The following is a 14,612-nucleotide window of genomic DNA, read 5'->3' as shown; positions in this document are numbered from 1 at the left end:
AAAAAAAAAAAAAAAAAAAAAAAAAAAAAAAAAAAAAAAAAAAAAACGTAAGAATAAAGTGTGTGTGTAGTGTACTTCTCTAGGAGTTTTCCACTTTAAAAAAAAACACAATATATTCTTTCCAAAGTTACGAACGACGAGAAGGATAGTATTTAAATAAGGGGTTCTTTAATTCACCATTTAACGTTTATTACTATAACTCTTAGTATCTACAAATGTGGGGTTGAGGGATTTCTCATGCTAAGAGCGTGAGCACACCTGAAACTGTTTAGTCACACTGTGATTCCTATAAGCTTTTATGAAGGTCCGCACACTACTCGACATTAGTTGTGCAACTGAACAGTTGAATTGGCTGCGAAAAAATGGACAATCGCACAACTGTTGTGCCAAAGTTCAGTCAACGGTATGCGCTTCTTAATCTACACATTGTATCCAGTCAAATGTCGCAGTATGTGCCTGAATCAATCAGTTAATTATAATGAAATGTTATTTAAACAGAGTCATCCAAAGTACGAGTTCGAGTACAAAGTAGAGGATCACCACACCGGTGACAAGAAGTCACAGCACGAGCAGCGTCACGGTGATGTTGTTGTGGGCGGGTTCTATTTGAACCAGCCGGACGGTTCTGACAGACATGTGAATTATCATGCTGATCACCACAGCGGGTGAGACATTTTTTATTTATTTTTAAAGCGATGTTAACTAATATGTGATAACCAATGCTTATTCGAAATACGAGAGAAATAACAGATGAGTCAACGTTTTAAAAAGAGGTGAATTTCTCGTGAATTTAGTTTAAACTAAGACAGACTTTAAACATGTTTTAATCTGTTTTTTTTTTCAGATTTCATGCGGATGTTAAATACAGCACTCATCATTTCCATCATCACCACTAAATGTTAAAATGTTTTTTACGACTGTTTTATTTTCTAATATAAAAGTAGCAAAATGTTGACTATTCAGTAAATTTAATTAGAAAATGTTTACCATTAATTAATGTTGATTTTTTACTTTGTATAAAACATTTTTGTTTAATAAAGAAATTATAAAATTAAAACACATTTTTAATAATCATACAAGTTAGCCAATGAAGAAGTAAAAACAATTTCTATGTAACTACTTACGGATTACGGAGTCTTCATTTCTTCATTAGACTAGTTAAGTTGATTACTTTCGTAAAAATTAGGTTTTTGTCATGGCTTGTTAGGTTATAACGGAAATAAATTATATACAAAACAACCATTTATTATATTATTTCAAAATCTCAGTAAATTTTATCAATTAATGTTACCAATGTGAAAGGAAATACAAAAAATATTAACTAATGCGAAAGTTCAGATGGATGAAAAGGTGGATGTTTGTTAGAGCTTGAAGCCTAAACTGTTGAAAGGATCTTGATGAAATTTGGCATAGTTGTAGAAAATAGTCTGGAAGAAAGAAAGGCTGCTTATTTTTGTTTTTTTTTTAAATTCCACGCGGACGGGGTCACGTGCGAAAGTTAGTACTTAACATGAAAGTTTTGTGTATTAATATTTAAGTCTATAAATGACAAGGAATTAAGTATTAATTTCTATGTTACCCTTATATTATAAAAATCTATTTTCAAACAAGAACATGATTATCAGAAAATAATATGGATTTTCTAACTTTGGGCTAAATATTGAACTTAATATGAACATTCCTTTGTGTCATTATAGAGACTGATCCTAAATTACATATTATACTTTTTCATATTTCTTTGAAAAAAATTTCATAAAAAGTATTCATTCGATTTAAAATTTAATTAATAATACTCGTAAAACAAAGGGTTTTCATTAAAATGAGGTTATATATTATTAGTACCAAATTAGTAATTTAATATTTAGACTTTTAGTAACAAGACATTAATGTTAATTGCAATTATTAAATAATATTTATTATGTATGAAAGTCTCTAATCTCTGATACCCCACTATTATTGACGTGAATTGTGTTCTTCTGATTTAATTTTTTGACATTTACACTGTAACTAGGAAATGTACTGTAATTAATATTGGCTTCTAGTAGGAGGCAACACTTATTATACTCGATTCATATTAATTTTGTACTAATGAAGGATGTGAGAAATAACAAGTTGGTTCTGGTTTTCCTTTTTATTTAAAGAGTTTATAACAATATAAGGACATTTTGTTGTTAATACCATTATAATAACACATGACACGGAAGATCGCCACATTGGATGAGTTTACCTAATTTAATAATGATGATGAAGATGATGGGTGCTGTATTTCACATCAGCACGAAATCTATTAAGAAAGAAAACAAATTATTAATACTTATTAAAGTAATAAAAAAGCGGTGCGTTCCAATAAATTGATTGTTAACTGTTACCCGCTGTGATCATCGGCGTAGTAATCCACATGTCGGACAGAGCCATCTGGTTGGTGTAATGAGTAACTTCCCTTCACTGCACCACCGTCGCGGTGCTCATGCTGTGATTTCTGGTCTCCAGTATGGTGATCTTCTACTTTATAATCGAACTCGTATTTCGGATGAGTCTAAAAAGACGTACTATAAGTATGAACAACTATTCCTTATTGAAAAAGACAGAATTATCCCTTAGTTGTATTTTAGGTACAGAAGTAGTTAAAAGGAAATTGACGCATTACTATATGTAGTTTTAAATCAACATTATAAACATCATTCAAATCTAGCAAGAGTATCGTGGTTTTCAATAATAAAAATGAGACATATAAACATGTTTAGAATACAATAGGATTAGTATTTAAAGTACCTACATTAATATCATTTACCATCACAATTCATTAAAAATAAACAATAGTAATAGAGAGATGGCACTTGGTACTAACGCGTACTAAATTTCAACACTTAAAAATAGCTGCGTTAGTTAAACACTAGTTTTATAATTTTAAAAGGCATTGTAATTTATCTTACAAAATAGTCAATATGCCCATGATGTCCGTGGACCGCTTCGTGATGTCCGTCATGGCGAGAGATGTGGTTTGATGAGAACGCGTGGCCGTGATCTTGAGCAACTACTACCGTTGTTATGGCAACGAAGCACAATACCTTTAAAAAGAAAAAAATAAACACAAAACAAAAGAAAAGAATAAATGTTATAAAACAATATCTAATCATACTTTAGAGAACATTTTGTTGTATCTTTTCTTGTAAATCTAGCAGTTTACTAATATCTGTTTGATAAAATACTCGGTTTTTATACTCAAAAAAATGTTATGTGTGTTCAAGGTTATTTTTAATATGAGTTGTTAAATTTCTATTGATAATTTTAATTCATTGTAACAGAGAAAGCGTAACATGACTTTGAATATTTACTCATGCTAGAAATCGTAATGAACGTCATATTCCGTAGTATTATTAAAATTTATATTTCTTGTTTAGTAATAAAATGTATTCATTAGTGGTAGCATATTAATTGTGAAAAGTATATTTTTAGTTACATATGCTTATGTTTGTACTCTGAAGCGTAACCTATACTTCTATACATTATAATAAAGCGTAAACACACTTCGTTGTTGCCTAAGATGTCATTATTTACAGCATATTTTTAAATAATCATTTTTTAATAAAAAGCCCTACACTTACTTCACGCTTTAGGCTTTATATGTTCACGCCGTTAAACTTAGGAGTAAATATTTTGGATACAAACCCTAATGTGAGAAAGAGACCATGAGTTGCTGCCAACATCAAGCAAGTAAGATTGTCATGGTTTGTCATCATGTCATGTCATTTTGACATTTGCAATTGATAAGTTGACAAATGTAAACAATACAATAAAATTTTCATAAATTCATGCGGATGAAGTCGCATGGAAACTGCTAGTAATAATATAGGTAATATATTTTTTTAATACAATTGTAATATTTAAAATGATCTAAGTCGGCAACTGACAAATACAAATCATGCGTGCATTTTCTATCTTTCATAATTTTATTGCTGGAAATTATTGTAACCTTGATAAACTGCCATTGTCTTTTTATAAAAGACTTGATATCTATAACATATTTATCAGTTTCAAAGTGATTTAGATACAAACAATATGTCTACCAAGGTATTATTCTCTTCCAAAAATATCATGATAATAAAAAAGTTTTCTTAACAGAAAAAACTCCATTAAACTTTTTTCTTATCGATGAAAATAGTAATTGACGATTTTACTAACTTTTAGGTGTTTTGCTTACTCCTGCTCGTCGCCGTAGCGGCAGTGCAAGGTTACGGGCATGCCTTCTCATCGAATCATATCTCACGTCACGACGGACATCACCAGATTGTGCATGGACACGACCATGGACATCATGATTACTATGTAAGTTATATCCTTGTATGGTACGTCATTGCAGCTGATTCTGCTGGGGACTAAAATAAATATTACGCAATTGCAGACTCATCCTAAATACGAATTCGAGTATAAGGTGGAGGATGGTCACACTGGCGATATCAAGTCGCAGCACGAGCACCGCGATGGGGACGTTGTGAAGGGAGGCTACTCTCTGCATCAACCCGACGGCTCTCACAGACATGTACACTACCATGCAGATGATCATACCGGGTAATATGTCACGTTTATTTTAGTAACATTTACGTATATATTTATATCATGAATTATAAAATACCATTTTCTTTTTCAGATTTCATGCGGACGTGAAATACAGTACCCATCATATTGTGCCCCATCATCAGTAGTGTTACTCTTAGACATTTTTGTAATGTATTTAAATACTGAAATAAATAAATATGTTGAAATTTATAAATTTCTTTTGATAATTTCTGTGCAATTCCTTAGTTACTATTTTTATTATGAATTCTAATGTATTTACAAATCATACACCCGAACAATCGTTTGACATGACGAGGCAAATCGCACTTGTTAATTTATAAATATACTAGCTTTCCCCCCGACTCTCTCAATTAGTAGCCTAATATGTTCTATATGACAAATTTCATCGAGTTCCGAAGGCCGTTTAGGCTGTAAACTCTAACAAAAAACCATATAAAGATTCGCATTTATTACATGAGTAAGATTGACACTTCGTGCTTATCGTTAAATTAGTCAAAATGTTGCTTTGTCCATAACAAGTCACAAGGGTGGCAAGGCTTTGAAACAATTGAAAAATGGATAATTCGGTCTTATTTACCCGCGCTAGTATCACACTCCCGTGATAAAAGTGGTAATGCATTGATGCAGCTGTACCTTACACAAGCACCTATGTCATTGGAAGGTAAAATAATGTATTCTGCCTATCTAATCGCACAATAGTTGTGCGCTTGTCCATAGTTTCGTAGACAATTCAACAGTTTAGTTGCACAACTCAATAGTTATATACGACATACTAGAAATGGTTTATGGACATACTAGAAATTAGGAGAAATTTAGTCAAAAGAGTAATCTTAATAAATGCTGTGATATCGGTGCAACAGCGGAATGGTTCAGATGTTCAGTGAAGTGTGACATATGCGTCTTTAGTAAACAAGGAATTTTAATGCTTCGAAACAGGTCGTACTAGTTGCTATGAATAGTCTTTCAGAAATTAAGATAGTGGAGAACAATATCTTGGAAAGTCGAGCTGTTTTTTGTTATCGTTCAAACTAAATATTTCTTAATTCTTAATCATTGTTTTTGAAATTGATATTAGTATTAAATCTACATACTTCGAAACTCTTCGCTGAGTAGTGACACCTTTAATACATTTTCTGAGACTGAGTTCATGGGGGTGAGAGCTAATTTAACGCCAAAAAGTACTTTGACTAGTCAAGCTGTATCTAAAAGTGTTTAATTATGCTTTGGGATTAGATTTGTTAAGAGTAGAAAAGAATAAGAGTAACTAGTTTCATTGTTTCACTGCAATAAAACGGATCTTCTAAAATTAAGTACTAAGCTATCCTGAGAAGAAGAAGACGCTACTTTTTCCAAGGCTGTTTTAGTCAAAATTGTAGTGCATATGTGGTATTCCGGTAAAACTGTAATCTCCTAATTTTGTTGGAAAATGATGGAAAACGAAAGTCTAGAATAATTAATACGTATTTTATTTCTTGTATATTTTATAAGCAACAGAACAAATTGACAAAAGAAACATCATATATTTTAGTTACACTATTTAGTAATGATGATCATGGTGGTGATGATGAGGCACGATGTGATGGGTGCTGTATTTCACGTCGGCGTGGAAACTAAAACAAAAAAAAAACATCAGTTCATTCTAGTTCTTTGACGAGACGTGATTCAGAAGTCAGTTGGCAGTAGGCATTTGTTTTCTTGATTAAAATAAAATAGAACTGCAATTCTTACCCGCTGTGATCATCACCGTGATATTCAACGTGTCTTTCAGAACCATCAGGCTGATGCAGAGCATATCCTCCCTTCACAACGTCGCCGTCGCGGTGCTCGTGTTGGGACTTGATATCTCCAGTATGGTGGTCTTCTACTTTGTACTCGAACTCGTATTTGGGATGAGTCTGAGAATTAAAAACCTATTAGCGTACATTTTATAAACCTTTCTAATACTCGCTTACTACAAAGTCTAAACAGTGAGAAGTTTAAACAAGGACTGTGGTAATGCAACTAATTTTAAACAATGCATACGTAATAATCATGATGATGGCCATGTTCATGATGTACTTCGTGGTGATGTCCGTCATGACGAGAGATGTGATTGGATGAATACGCGTGATCATACGCGTTAGCGACCATCATCAGAGCGACCGTGAAAATGAAGATCTGAAATTATAGAAACATAATATAACCCTGGGCTTTCATTGTCAAAATTCTTGTAGGTTCACAGTAACTAAAATTATATTGAATATGGTTGAAAAAAAAATAAAGAATTTTATACAATACCTTTGAAAACATTTTGGTTATATTTGTTCTTAGTTGCTGTACTAAGGTTTGTAATAAACTGATATATTTTAAAAAATCTCGCACACTTTTATATCGTTTCTAAGAGTGATTAAACAACACTAATTGTTATCGTAACAAGTTAATAGATTACCGTGACTGAATACTCTCAAATTCCGTGATCAACAATAATTTTAAGTATCCGCCGGTAATGCTGAAGAATTACGAAAAAAAATTTGTCTAAAATTGATTGTATAATCAAACAATTTGCGTTGAATTTTCAATAAAGAAACTAAAGTTGTAAATGCAAATATCATAATCATGTAGTTTTATTTGAAAAGTTAATCGGTCAGAGTAATTTTAATTGCTCATCGTCATTGAGTTTAGCGGCATTATGCCTTTTTAAAGATCTAATTTTCCAATATTATTAATATAATTTAAAAATCCGTATTAAGAAACAAACCTGCACTATATTTCAAATTATTAAATTTTAAATCTAGGCAGTACAAAATTTATTTAAAAAAAAAAATTGTTACTATCAAAAATGAATGTTTTATCATAACTTCAATCAATGACCAACTTTAAGGCCTTAATTAATAAGATTTTCGTGCTTTTTATAGATAAAATTTATAATATTTTTTTATCTTAGCATTGATCATTGTTGGTAACAAGACAAGTACAGATTCAAAATTCTCGTAAACCAATTAATAATGTATCTTTTTCAACTCTTTAATACATACACTTTTAAACATAACCATAAATGTCTAAATTATGGTTTTGGTTATGTCAAAAATTGTTCCATTTTTAGCAAAAATCTTTAGGAACTTAAAGTTCTCCTGCTTATTATTTTATATGTTTGACATAATTACGCATACGTGTGAATAATTAATTAAATAATCTATTCCGTAGTGTATAGGAACGCAATATTATAATCCTAATATTATAAATACGAAAGTATTGTTAGAGATTCTTGTAAACTGCTAATCGGATCTTGATGAATAGCACAAATGTAGATCATAGTCTGGAGGAACACAGAGACTAATTACTTTTTTAAATCCTGCGGGGCGGATGTCGCGGACGAAAGCTAGTTTAACATGCGATGTTATAAGGCGGAAAAGTTTACCAGGTCACACATATGAATACAACTTCTATTTAATATTTTCATTTAAATTGTTGAAAATGCATTGCAAATATAAATTTCATATTCACCTAACCATTAGGTATCCAACATTTATGTATAATGCTAAATTAAAATTTAATCTAGACGTGCATTATGCAGATAAGCTTTTAAACTTACACCGTTCCTTGATGTCTACAAACGGTGTACTTAAGTTATAGATAACATGCAGTATTTACAGACGCAGAATTCTGACTGATAGTATTAACTGAACAGTCAAACTGTTGGGTTTAATCTCTGCGTGTCTTTAAATTTAACAATTCCAATAACAGAAATTTTGCCAACACATGTCAATTTTGTATCATAAAAGATTGGAAAACGTTGCCGGTAGTATTTTTAACGTTATATTATGAGTGTTAAAATGGAATAGGATAAGACTTCATAGTAAAGATAAAACTCGTTATCAAATTTTTTTCTTAGACAAATTTCAGCCAACTTAAACACCACTCTCGACCGTAGACGGGTAAGCCGGGATGATCTCATATTAGTGTGAAATAACCGATTATAATATTTGTAACTACGCTACTTAAATGACGCTTAATATCTTGTTATCATGAAGTTATTTTTAAAACTAATTATAAGTTCTATTTTTAAGTTCTTAAGGGATTTCTAATCTTCACGTTTTTGGTAAAACATTTAATAAAATACGACAAATACATAAAAATCAACATTTTATTTTCAGTCAGGAATTTATGCAACAATTTGATTTAATAATAGAATAGTTTTCTTCAACGAAGAATGTTTTTTTTTAAACAAAACCCGTATTAATGATGATGTTTTGGTACATCATGATGAGTGCTGTATTTCACATCGGCGTGGAAACTGAAACGAAAAAAAAAACAATATTATAAAGAGAACTATAAAACTTTCCAAATCATAAAGTGTAAAATTTTGTAATTTTTCTTGTCATAATTAAAGATATCGAAATTATTTGCTTTGGGTGAAGAATCTCAAATGTTAGATCAATTGTTTCTTAGAATACAATACGAGAACACTCTTGTACCCGGAATGATCATCTGCATGGTAGTGTACGTGTCTGTGAGAGCCGTCGGGTTGATGCAGAGAGTAGCCTCCCTTCACAACGTCTCCGTCGCGGTGTTCATGCTGCGACTTTTTGTCCCCCGTATGGTGGTCTTCCACTTTGTACTCGAATTCGTACTTGGGATGAGTCTGTGAAAGAACAAAGAAGCTTTTTTAAAATTTGAACCAGATATCTATTTTAAAGGAGAATCCTGATTGTCCATATCAACGATCTTCGTTAAAAACTCTACTTAGGAACAACCAGTCCAGAACATTCATTTGAAAAAGAATTGCTTCGAAGTTTATGTTTCTATTATTTAGATTTTTATACGTACGTAATAATCATGATGATGGCCATGTCCATGGGAAACTTCATGGTGATGTCCATCGTGACGTGTTATGTGATTCGATGAAAACGCATGCTCATATGCCTGGGTGTGCACAAACATCACCAATGCGAGGACTAAAACCATCTGTGAATAAAAATTTAAACATATTCAAACTCAACACATTTTTATTAAGAAAACTGTCACTACGATTCTTAATAAAATTATTGAGATGAACCAACTGTGCTCACTTGTGTTACTAAAATATTACTAGTAATACAACTGTTTTTTTAATTACCTTAGAAGTCACTTTTTTTCTTTCTTACTTGTTAGTTCGATCTGTTAAAGAATACTAATACATATACCAGTAAACTCAACTCTTTTATATTGCGTTTGCCTGAAATAATACAACAATGATTGATATTGTAACACATTGTTAGATTAACCGTGTCTGATGTCGACAATTAAAATACCGTGATAACGGATAGTTTAAATTATCCGTTAACAAAGAAATTATTAAAATAACTGTCTCAGAGCGTGTACACACCTGAAACTAAACTATCGCACAACTGTTTACACTCGCTTTGATTCCTATTTATAAACAACTAAACAGTTGAATTGGCTGCAAAACAATCTACAATCGCACAACAGTTTTGCGATAGTTTAGTCAATGGTGTACGCCCGCTTTTAGCAAGCTGGTAATTGCATACAGTACAGTTTGTACAGCGCTAAGTAGATAACTTTTGTATTCACACTGAGATTATATTTTAAACAGTGATGTAATAAATCAAAGGGAAAAGCTTCTGATAGTCTACCGTGAAAAGTAATTGAAATAGTCTTGATTATTAATTGAATACGAAGGTTTAAAAGGTAATAAGATAGCTTAAAAAATTTTAATTTATTTTGGTAGTCTTTTTTTTATAAGAAAAGTGGGCAAACGAGCAACGGATCGCTTGATATTATGTTATCCGACGCCCATGAACATCCGCAATGCCAAGGGTACTGCAGATGCGCTGTCTGTAGTAAATATATTAGGTTCATAGTGTCAGCGACATGCCAAAAACGTATCTATATAATTAACAGAACACTTTTAAAATTATGTTTTAAATAGGCGTAAATTGTCGCTCCCGATGAACAGGTTTTTCGTTTTTAAATACGCTACTTCAAGTTCTAATACCACTGTGTTCTACATCGTTGTACGAAAGTGTCACACACCATTATTATTATGACGTCTCCAATACTTAGTACGGGAGTCCTTTTGTTAGCGCATCCATTTCAACTCGTACTCTCAAGGCCTTCTAATTACTAGAAATATTTTCCCTTGCATTAGTTTTTGTCCGCAGCATGGAGGAGGTCATAAACATGATATTCCGAAAAACGGAATCCTTACTATTGTATATATAATTATTATAAGGCTTGTTGTCTAGGTTTTCGCTTAAGACCAGATCTTTTAATGATTGGTACACCAATCCTATACAATCTCTCAGAATATTAAAAATTGTATCATAATACGAAATAAGGTTTACTCTACATTTATTTTAAGATACAAGTTGCTAGGTTAAAATTCTTTACTTATTTTATACTTTTACGTAAGACCATAAAAGGTGTTCCGAATTTATAAAAAGACAATACCGGTTCAATATATGAGGTCAAATAAATCATATTCTTGTATACCTTAAGTATTATGTAACAGACTTTTTTTAAGCTCAATTTTTAAATTATGAAGATCAAGTAATTTATATGTGAATATTTCAATTGTCTTGACTTTTTTGAACTGTTAAAATAAATGACTGTTTTAGTCTCATATTTTAGAAATATAAACAGAATTTACGATGCTTATGTTTCTGTTATTCTTCTATTTTCAGTAACGACTTTTTTAGCTAAGACGCAAAATATAGGATTTAATTCAATTCCAGTTACTTAAAGCTAAAGGTTGCATTAAATAGACATTGAGTAAGTGATATCAATTTATTCATAGAATTGTTATCAATTTCTTTATTTCAGTTATTCGCATAGAAAACAACGTACGAATAATAACAGGAATGTTTGGAATACAATATTGTTTATTATTTTAAAGAACAAGTATAAAAAGAAATAACAATTATTATCTTCCTCTAATGATGATGGTGATGCGGTACAATGTGGTGAGTGCTGTATTTAACGTCCGCGTGGAAACTGGAAAGTAAATAGAAAATAATAATTATAAATAAATGTCATAAAAGTTAAACATAAATACTAATTATTGACATAGCTATTGCGAACGGCGTGATAACTTATATCCATCCAAATATTTTTTTTGGATTTGCATTTGTATTTGTTTAGAAGTCATATTTAGATGTACGATGTGAATTTTTAAAAGAATTAGTCGAGAAATGAGAAAGCATAACAGCGGTCTTTTGAAACATAATATTAACGTACCCGCTATGCTTGTCACCGTGGTACTCAACATGCCTGACAGAGCCATCGGGCTGGTGTAGAGAGTATCCACCCTTCACAACATCACCATCGCGGTGCTCGTGTTGCGACTTGATATCGCCAGTGTGATGGTCCTCTACTTTATACTCGAACTCGTATTTGGGATGAGTCTGTTGTGATTAAAATGATTACATAATTGATATTGTTGGTTTATAAACTCTCAGTAATTTGAATTAAAAACATACGTAGTAATCATGGTGGTGATGGTGGCCATGACCATGTCCATGGTCGTGGTGGACTTCATGATGGTGACCGTCGTGACGCGAGATGTGGTTCGATGAATACGCATGTTCATAGCCATGAGCATACACAACCACCAAAGCGATAGCCAAAACAATCATCTGTCAACGAAATTTTATAATTTTAACAGTTGTATTATTAACTTTACGTACTTAAAGTTCTAAGAAGTATGAACATTATCCACAGTTGTCTAAATAGTTAAATTTTTTAAACCGATAAAGTTGAATTAACTATAGCACAATTCACAGTTTAAAAAACCATAATTAAATCCACTTTCAAAGCATTGAAAGTTAATAATAAATAATCAACCTAAATCTTAATGTTGGTACATTATTTTCAATTGTTTATTCACATATCACTAAAAAATAAAACACTATCGTCACTATAAAATACCTTTGAAAACATTCTCGTAAATAGCTGAACTGAGCACTTTAATGTACTGATACTGTGTAAAATAAAATCAAGTCTTTTATACCAGTTCTTTAACAACTTAATTGTTATTGTAAAACGTAGTTAGATTAGCCGTAATATATTTTCCCACTCAAAATTTCGTGATAAGTGGTAGTTTCTTTCCGTTAGCAACAAAATTCCTGAGATGTATTTGCTTATATGCACTGCATGCGATACACGACACGATATCATAATAACAAAGCAAAGATTTTTAAACATGTTAATAAATGCCCTTATTATTACTGGAGTTACTACTTGTGTTCGTTAGAAAAGTACTTTAAGTTCGACCATTTTGTAGTTACATACTTATGTCGGCAAAAAAGGCGTCCTTCGGTACAGTTATTAGGATATCAAAAAGAATTGGAGAGGACAATAACAGTACAGTACAGATTTGTACCAGGAGACGCAAGTTTTGGTTTTAATTAACTTTTCTAACGCAAATAATATGGATACATAACACTAATATAGCTAAGTGTACTTAAAATATTTTAGTTGACATTTTCGCTTAAATTGAAATTCATAGTATTACGTAAGTTCCAATAAATAGACGATTTTATACATTCCCTGCGCAGGGCTTGTTGAAAATTATTTTGACATAGTAACAAAGCGATAAGGAACTTGAAACAAGGTTGAGGCTATCAAAAAGATTTATTTGGAGCATTTCATATAACCGGTTATACTTGTCGCAAAATCTTATGCAAAATCACAGCTACTTATATCGTATGATAAGTATAAAAAGGTGCATTCATTTTTTATCAACTATCAGTCTTCATTCGATTTTTCACAAGAAAAATAAAACCACAGCAAAATGTACAAGGTATAAAATTGATTTAAAAAACCATGACATATTAAACCTTCGTAGAGAACGTTCGAAAATCAAAATTTAATTTTTTAAGGGAAACATTTTATCATTTACGGTTGAAACCCTTTATTAAATCAAATAAATAATCAAAAACAACTGACAATCTAAGAGGAACGTTAGATATTTATATGCATTAAATATTAAATACCATTTCTAAATTCGTCAGGTATTAGTCGCCGCTTGCATTATCTCAATGGCCGCTGGTCAGTATTACTCTGGCTATGGTCATGGTCAACGTCTGCTCCAAAGCCACGGCAACATCGGATACAGAGCACCAGTCATTGTACAACACCAGCCTGCCCAGTACAACGGACATTATGACAACCGTCAGGATTATTACGTAAGTACAAAGAATACATACAAGTAGGCAATATTTAATTTGCTTAAGAAAGGATTCAGATATGAAGGCTAATAGAAATGTATGGAAGAGCAACACATATTGTGCTGACCCTTCATAGGGACAAGGGCAAGCTGATAATGATAATTGTAAATGTAAAATTTTTACTAATTATGATAATTTTAAAGGCTGCTCCACACTACTCCTTCGAGTACTCGGTGGCCGACTCCCACACCGGTGACATCAAGTCACAGCACGAATCCCGCGAGGGCGATGTAGTCCGCGGAGCCTACAGCCTGCATGAGTCCGACGGTACGATCAGGACTGTCGAATACTCCGCTGATGCCCACAACGGGTAAGTGAAAAACCATTTTAAGAAAAAACTAAGGCTCTTAATTGACTGAGTAGATGTTTTTGCAAAAGTCCAATGTGTGACAGTGAGCAAAAGTACTAAAGAAATCATAAAATGTAAAAGACTTGGAAGGCATCCAAAATGTGTACATTTTGAACATAAGTTTTGTAGTTTGTGTTATATACTCTTATTGTTTTTGCAGTTTCAATGCCGTAGTTCACCGTCAAGGTCACGCCGCACACGCCGTTCCCGTTCATCATTAATTCTTCTGGCGCCAATAGCAGACTTTAGCAATAAACTTAATTTATGTTTAACTTTAATAAAGATTATTAGAAAATTATGACAGTTTTTGAATTTCTATTAAGTTCACATCCATTAAAGCATCAAAATTTAATCAACGAGAAAGTTAACAAGAGTACATCTGAGTTTGACAAAACTTTTTAATAAAAAAACAAAACCGACTTCCAAACAAAATACACGAAAAACAAAACAAAATGCACTAAAAACAAAACAAAATACAC

General features: G+C 31.9%; 5 protein-coding genes across 5 annotated transcripts; 2 read left to right on the top strand and 3 right to left on the bottom strand.

Annotated features, from left to right (window-relative positions):
* Positions 1 to 2,210: 2,210 nt before the first annotated feature.
* On the bottom strand, positions 2,211 to 3,151 carry LOC106100593 (cuticle protein 7-like). The gene is made up of 4 exons (XM_013279510.1): positions 3,140 to 3,151; positions 2,934 to 3,068; positions 2,370 to 2,536; positions 2,211 to 2,284 (listed from the first exon to the last, which is right to left on the bottom strand). Exons 1-4 carry the CDS (start codon positions 3,149 to 3,151, stop codon positions 2,233 to 2,235), a joined length of 366 nt encoding a protein of 121 aa, XP_013134964.1. The 3' UTR covers positions 2,211 to 2,232.
* Positions 3,152 to 4,059: 908 nt separating this feature from the next.
* On the top strand, positions 4,060 to 4,703 carry LOC106100590 (adult-specific cuticular protein ACP-20-like). The gene is made up of 4 exons (XM_013279496.1): positions 4,060 to 4,071; positions 4,189 to 4,326; positions 4,403 to 4,569; positions 4,649 to 4,703. Exons 1-4 carry the CDS (start codon positions 4,060 to 4,062, stop codon positions 4,701 to 4,703), a joined length of 372 nt encoding a protein of 123 aa, XP_013134950.1.
* Positions 4,704 to 6,028: 1,325 nt separating this feature from the next.
* LOC106100804 (uncharacterized histidine-rich protein DDB_G0274557-like) lies at positions 6,029 to 6,903 on the bottom strand. Its single transcript, XM_013279842.1, has 4 exons — positions 6,856 to 6,903; positions 6,601 to 6,735; positions 6,307 to 6,473; positions 6,029 to 6,188 (listed from the first exon to the last, which is right to left on the bottom strand). Exons 1-4 carry the CDS (start codon positions 6,865 to 6,867, stop codon positions 6,116 to 6,118), a joined length of 387 nt encoding a protein of 128 aa, XP_013135296.1. The 5' UTR covers positions 6,868 to 6,903; the 3' UTR covers positions 6,029 to 6,115.
* A 1,890-nt stretch (positions 6,904 to 8,793) lies between these two features.
* Positions 8,794 to 12,191, bottom strand: LOC106100582 (histidine-rich glycoprotein-like). Its single transcript, XM_013279483.1, has 6 exons — positions 12,036 to 12,191; positions 11,794 to 11,960; positions 11,514 to 11,550; positions 9,385 to 9,534; positions 9,033 to 9,199; positions 8,794 to 8,851 (listed from the first exon to the last, which is right to left on the bottom strand). The coding sequence occupies exons 1-6, from the start codon at positions 12,189 to 12,191 to the stop codon at positions 8,794 to 8,796; spliced, it is 735 nt and encodes a 244-aa protein (XP_013134937.1).
* A 1,381-nt stretch (positions 12,192 to 13,572) lies between these two features.
* Positions 13,573 to 14,354, top strand: LOC106100575 (cuticle protein 7-like). The gene is made up of 3 exons (XM_013279470.1): positions 13,573 to 13,742; positions 13,928 to 14,094; positions 14,294 to 14,354. Exons 1-3 carry the CDS (start codon positions 13,596 to 13,598, stop codon positions 14,352 to 14,354), a joined length of 375 nt encoding a protein of 124 aa, XP_013134924.1. The 5' UTR covers positions 13,573 to 13,595.
* Positions 14,355 to 14,612: the final 258 nt, after the last annotated feature.

This window comes from Papilio polytes, unplaced genomic scaffold, assembly GCF_000836215.1.
Source record: "Papilio polytes unplaced genomic scaffold, Ppol_1.0 DF824303.1, whole genome shotgun sequence".
Classification (NCBI taxonomy): Eukaryota; Metazoa; Arthropoda; class Insecta; order Lepidoptera; family Papilionidae; genus Papilio; species Papilio polytes.
This window is presented reverse-complemented; position numbering and strand designations above follow the sequence as displayed.

What these genes read in the sequence shown, in the direction of transcription:
- LOC106100593 (XM_013279510.1), bottom strand. An exon ending in ATGGGCATATTGACTATTTT is followed by an intron (nt 2,537 to 2,933) that starts GTAAGATAAATT and finishes ACGTCTTTTTAG; the next exon opens with ACTCATCCGAAATACGAGTT. An exon ending in TACGCCGATGATCACAGCGG is followed by an intron (nt 2,285 to 2,369) that starts GTAACAGTTAAC and finishes CTTTCTTAATAG; the next exon opens with ATTTCGTGCTGATGTGAAAT.
- LOC106100590 (XM_013279496.1), top strand. An exon ending in ATGGACATCATGATTACTAT is followed by an intron (nt 4,327 to 4,402) that starts GTAAGTTATATC and finishes ACGCAATTGCAG; the next exon opens with ACTCATCCTAAATACGAATT. An exon ending in CATGCAGATGATCATACCGG is followed by an intron (nt 4,570 to 4,648) that starts GTAATATGTCAC and finishes TTTCTTTTTCAG; the next exon opens with ATTTCATGCGGACGTGAAAT.
- LOC106100804 (XM_013279842.1), bottom strand. An exon ending in GCCATCATCATGATTATTAC is followed by an intron (nt 6,474 to 6,600) that starts GTATGCATTGTT and finishes TTTAATTCTCAG; the next exon opens with ACTCATCCCAAATACGAGTT. An exon ending in CACGGTGATGATCACAGCGG is followed by an intron (nt 6,189 to 6,306) that starts GTAAGAATTGCA and finishes TTTTTGTTTTAG; the next exon opens with TTTCCACGCCGACGTGAAAT.
- LOC106100582 (XM_013279483.1), bottom strand. Translation starts at nt 12,191, where the DNA reads ATGATTGTTTTGGCTATCGCTTTGGTGGTTGTGTATGCTCATGGCTAT. An exon ending in CACGGTGACAAGCATAGCGG is followed by an intron (nt 11,551 to 11,793) that starts GTACGTTAATAT and finishes TTTACTTTCCAG; the next exon opens with TTTCCACGCGGACGTTAAAT. An exon ending in CATGCAGATGATCATTCCGG is followed by an intron (nt 8,852 to 9,032) that starts GTACAAGAGTGT and finishes TTTTCGTTTCAG; the next exon opens with TTTCCACGCCGATGTGAAAT.
- LOC106100575 (XM_013279470.1), top strand. Translation starts at nt 13,596, where the DNA reads ATGGCCGCTGGTCAGTATTACTCTGGCTATGGTCATGGTCAACGTCTG. An exon ending in ACAACCGTCAGGATTATTAC is followed by an intron (nt 13,743 to 13,927) that starts GTAAGTACAAAG and finishes ATAATTTTAAAG; the next exon opens with GCTGCTCCACACTACTCCTT. An exon ending in TCCGCTGATGCCCACAACGG is followed by an intron (nt 14,095 to 14,293) that starts GTAAGTGAAAAA and finishes TTGTTTTTGCAG; the next exon opens with TTTCAATGCCGTAGTTCACC.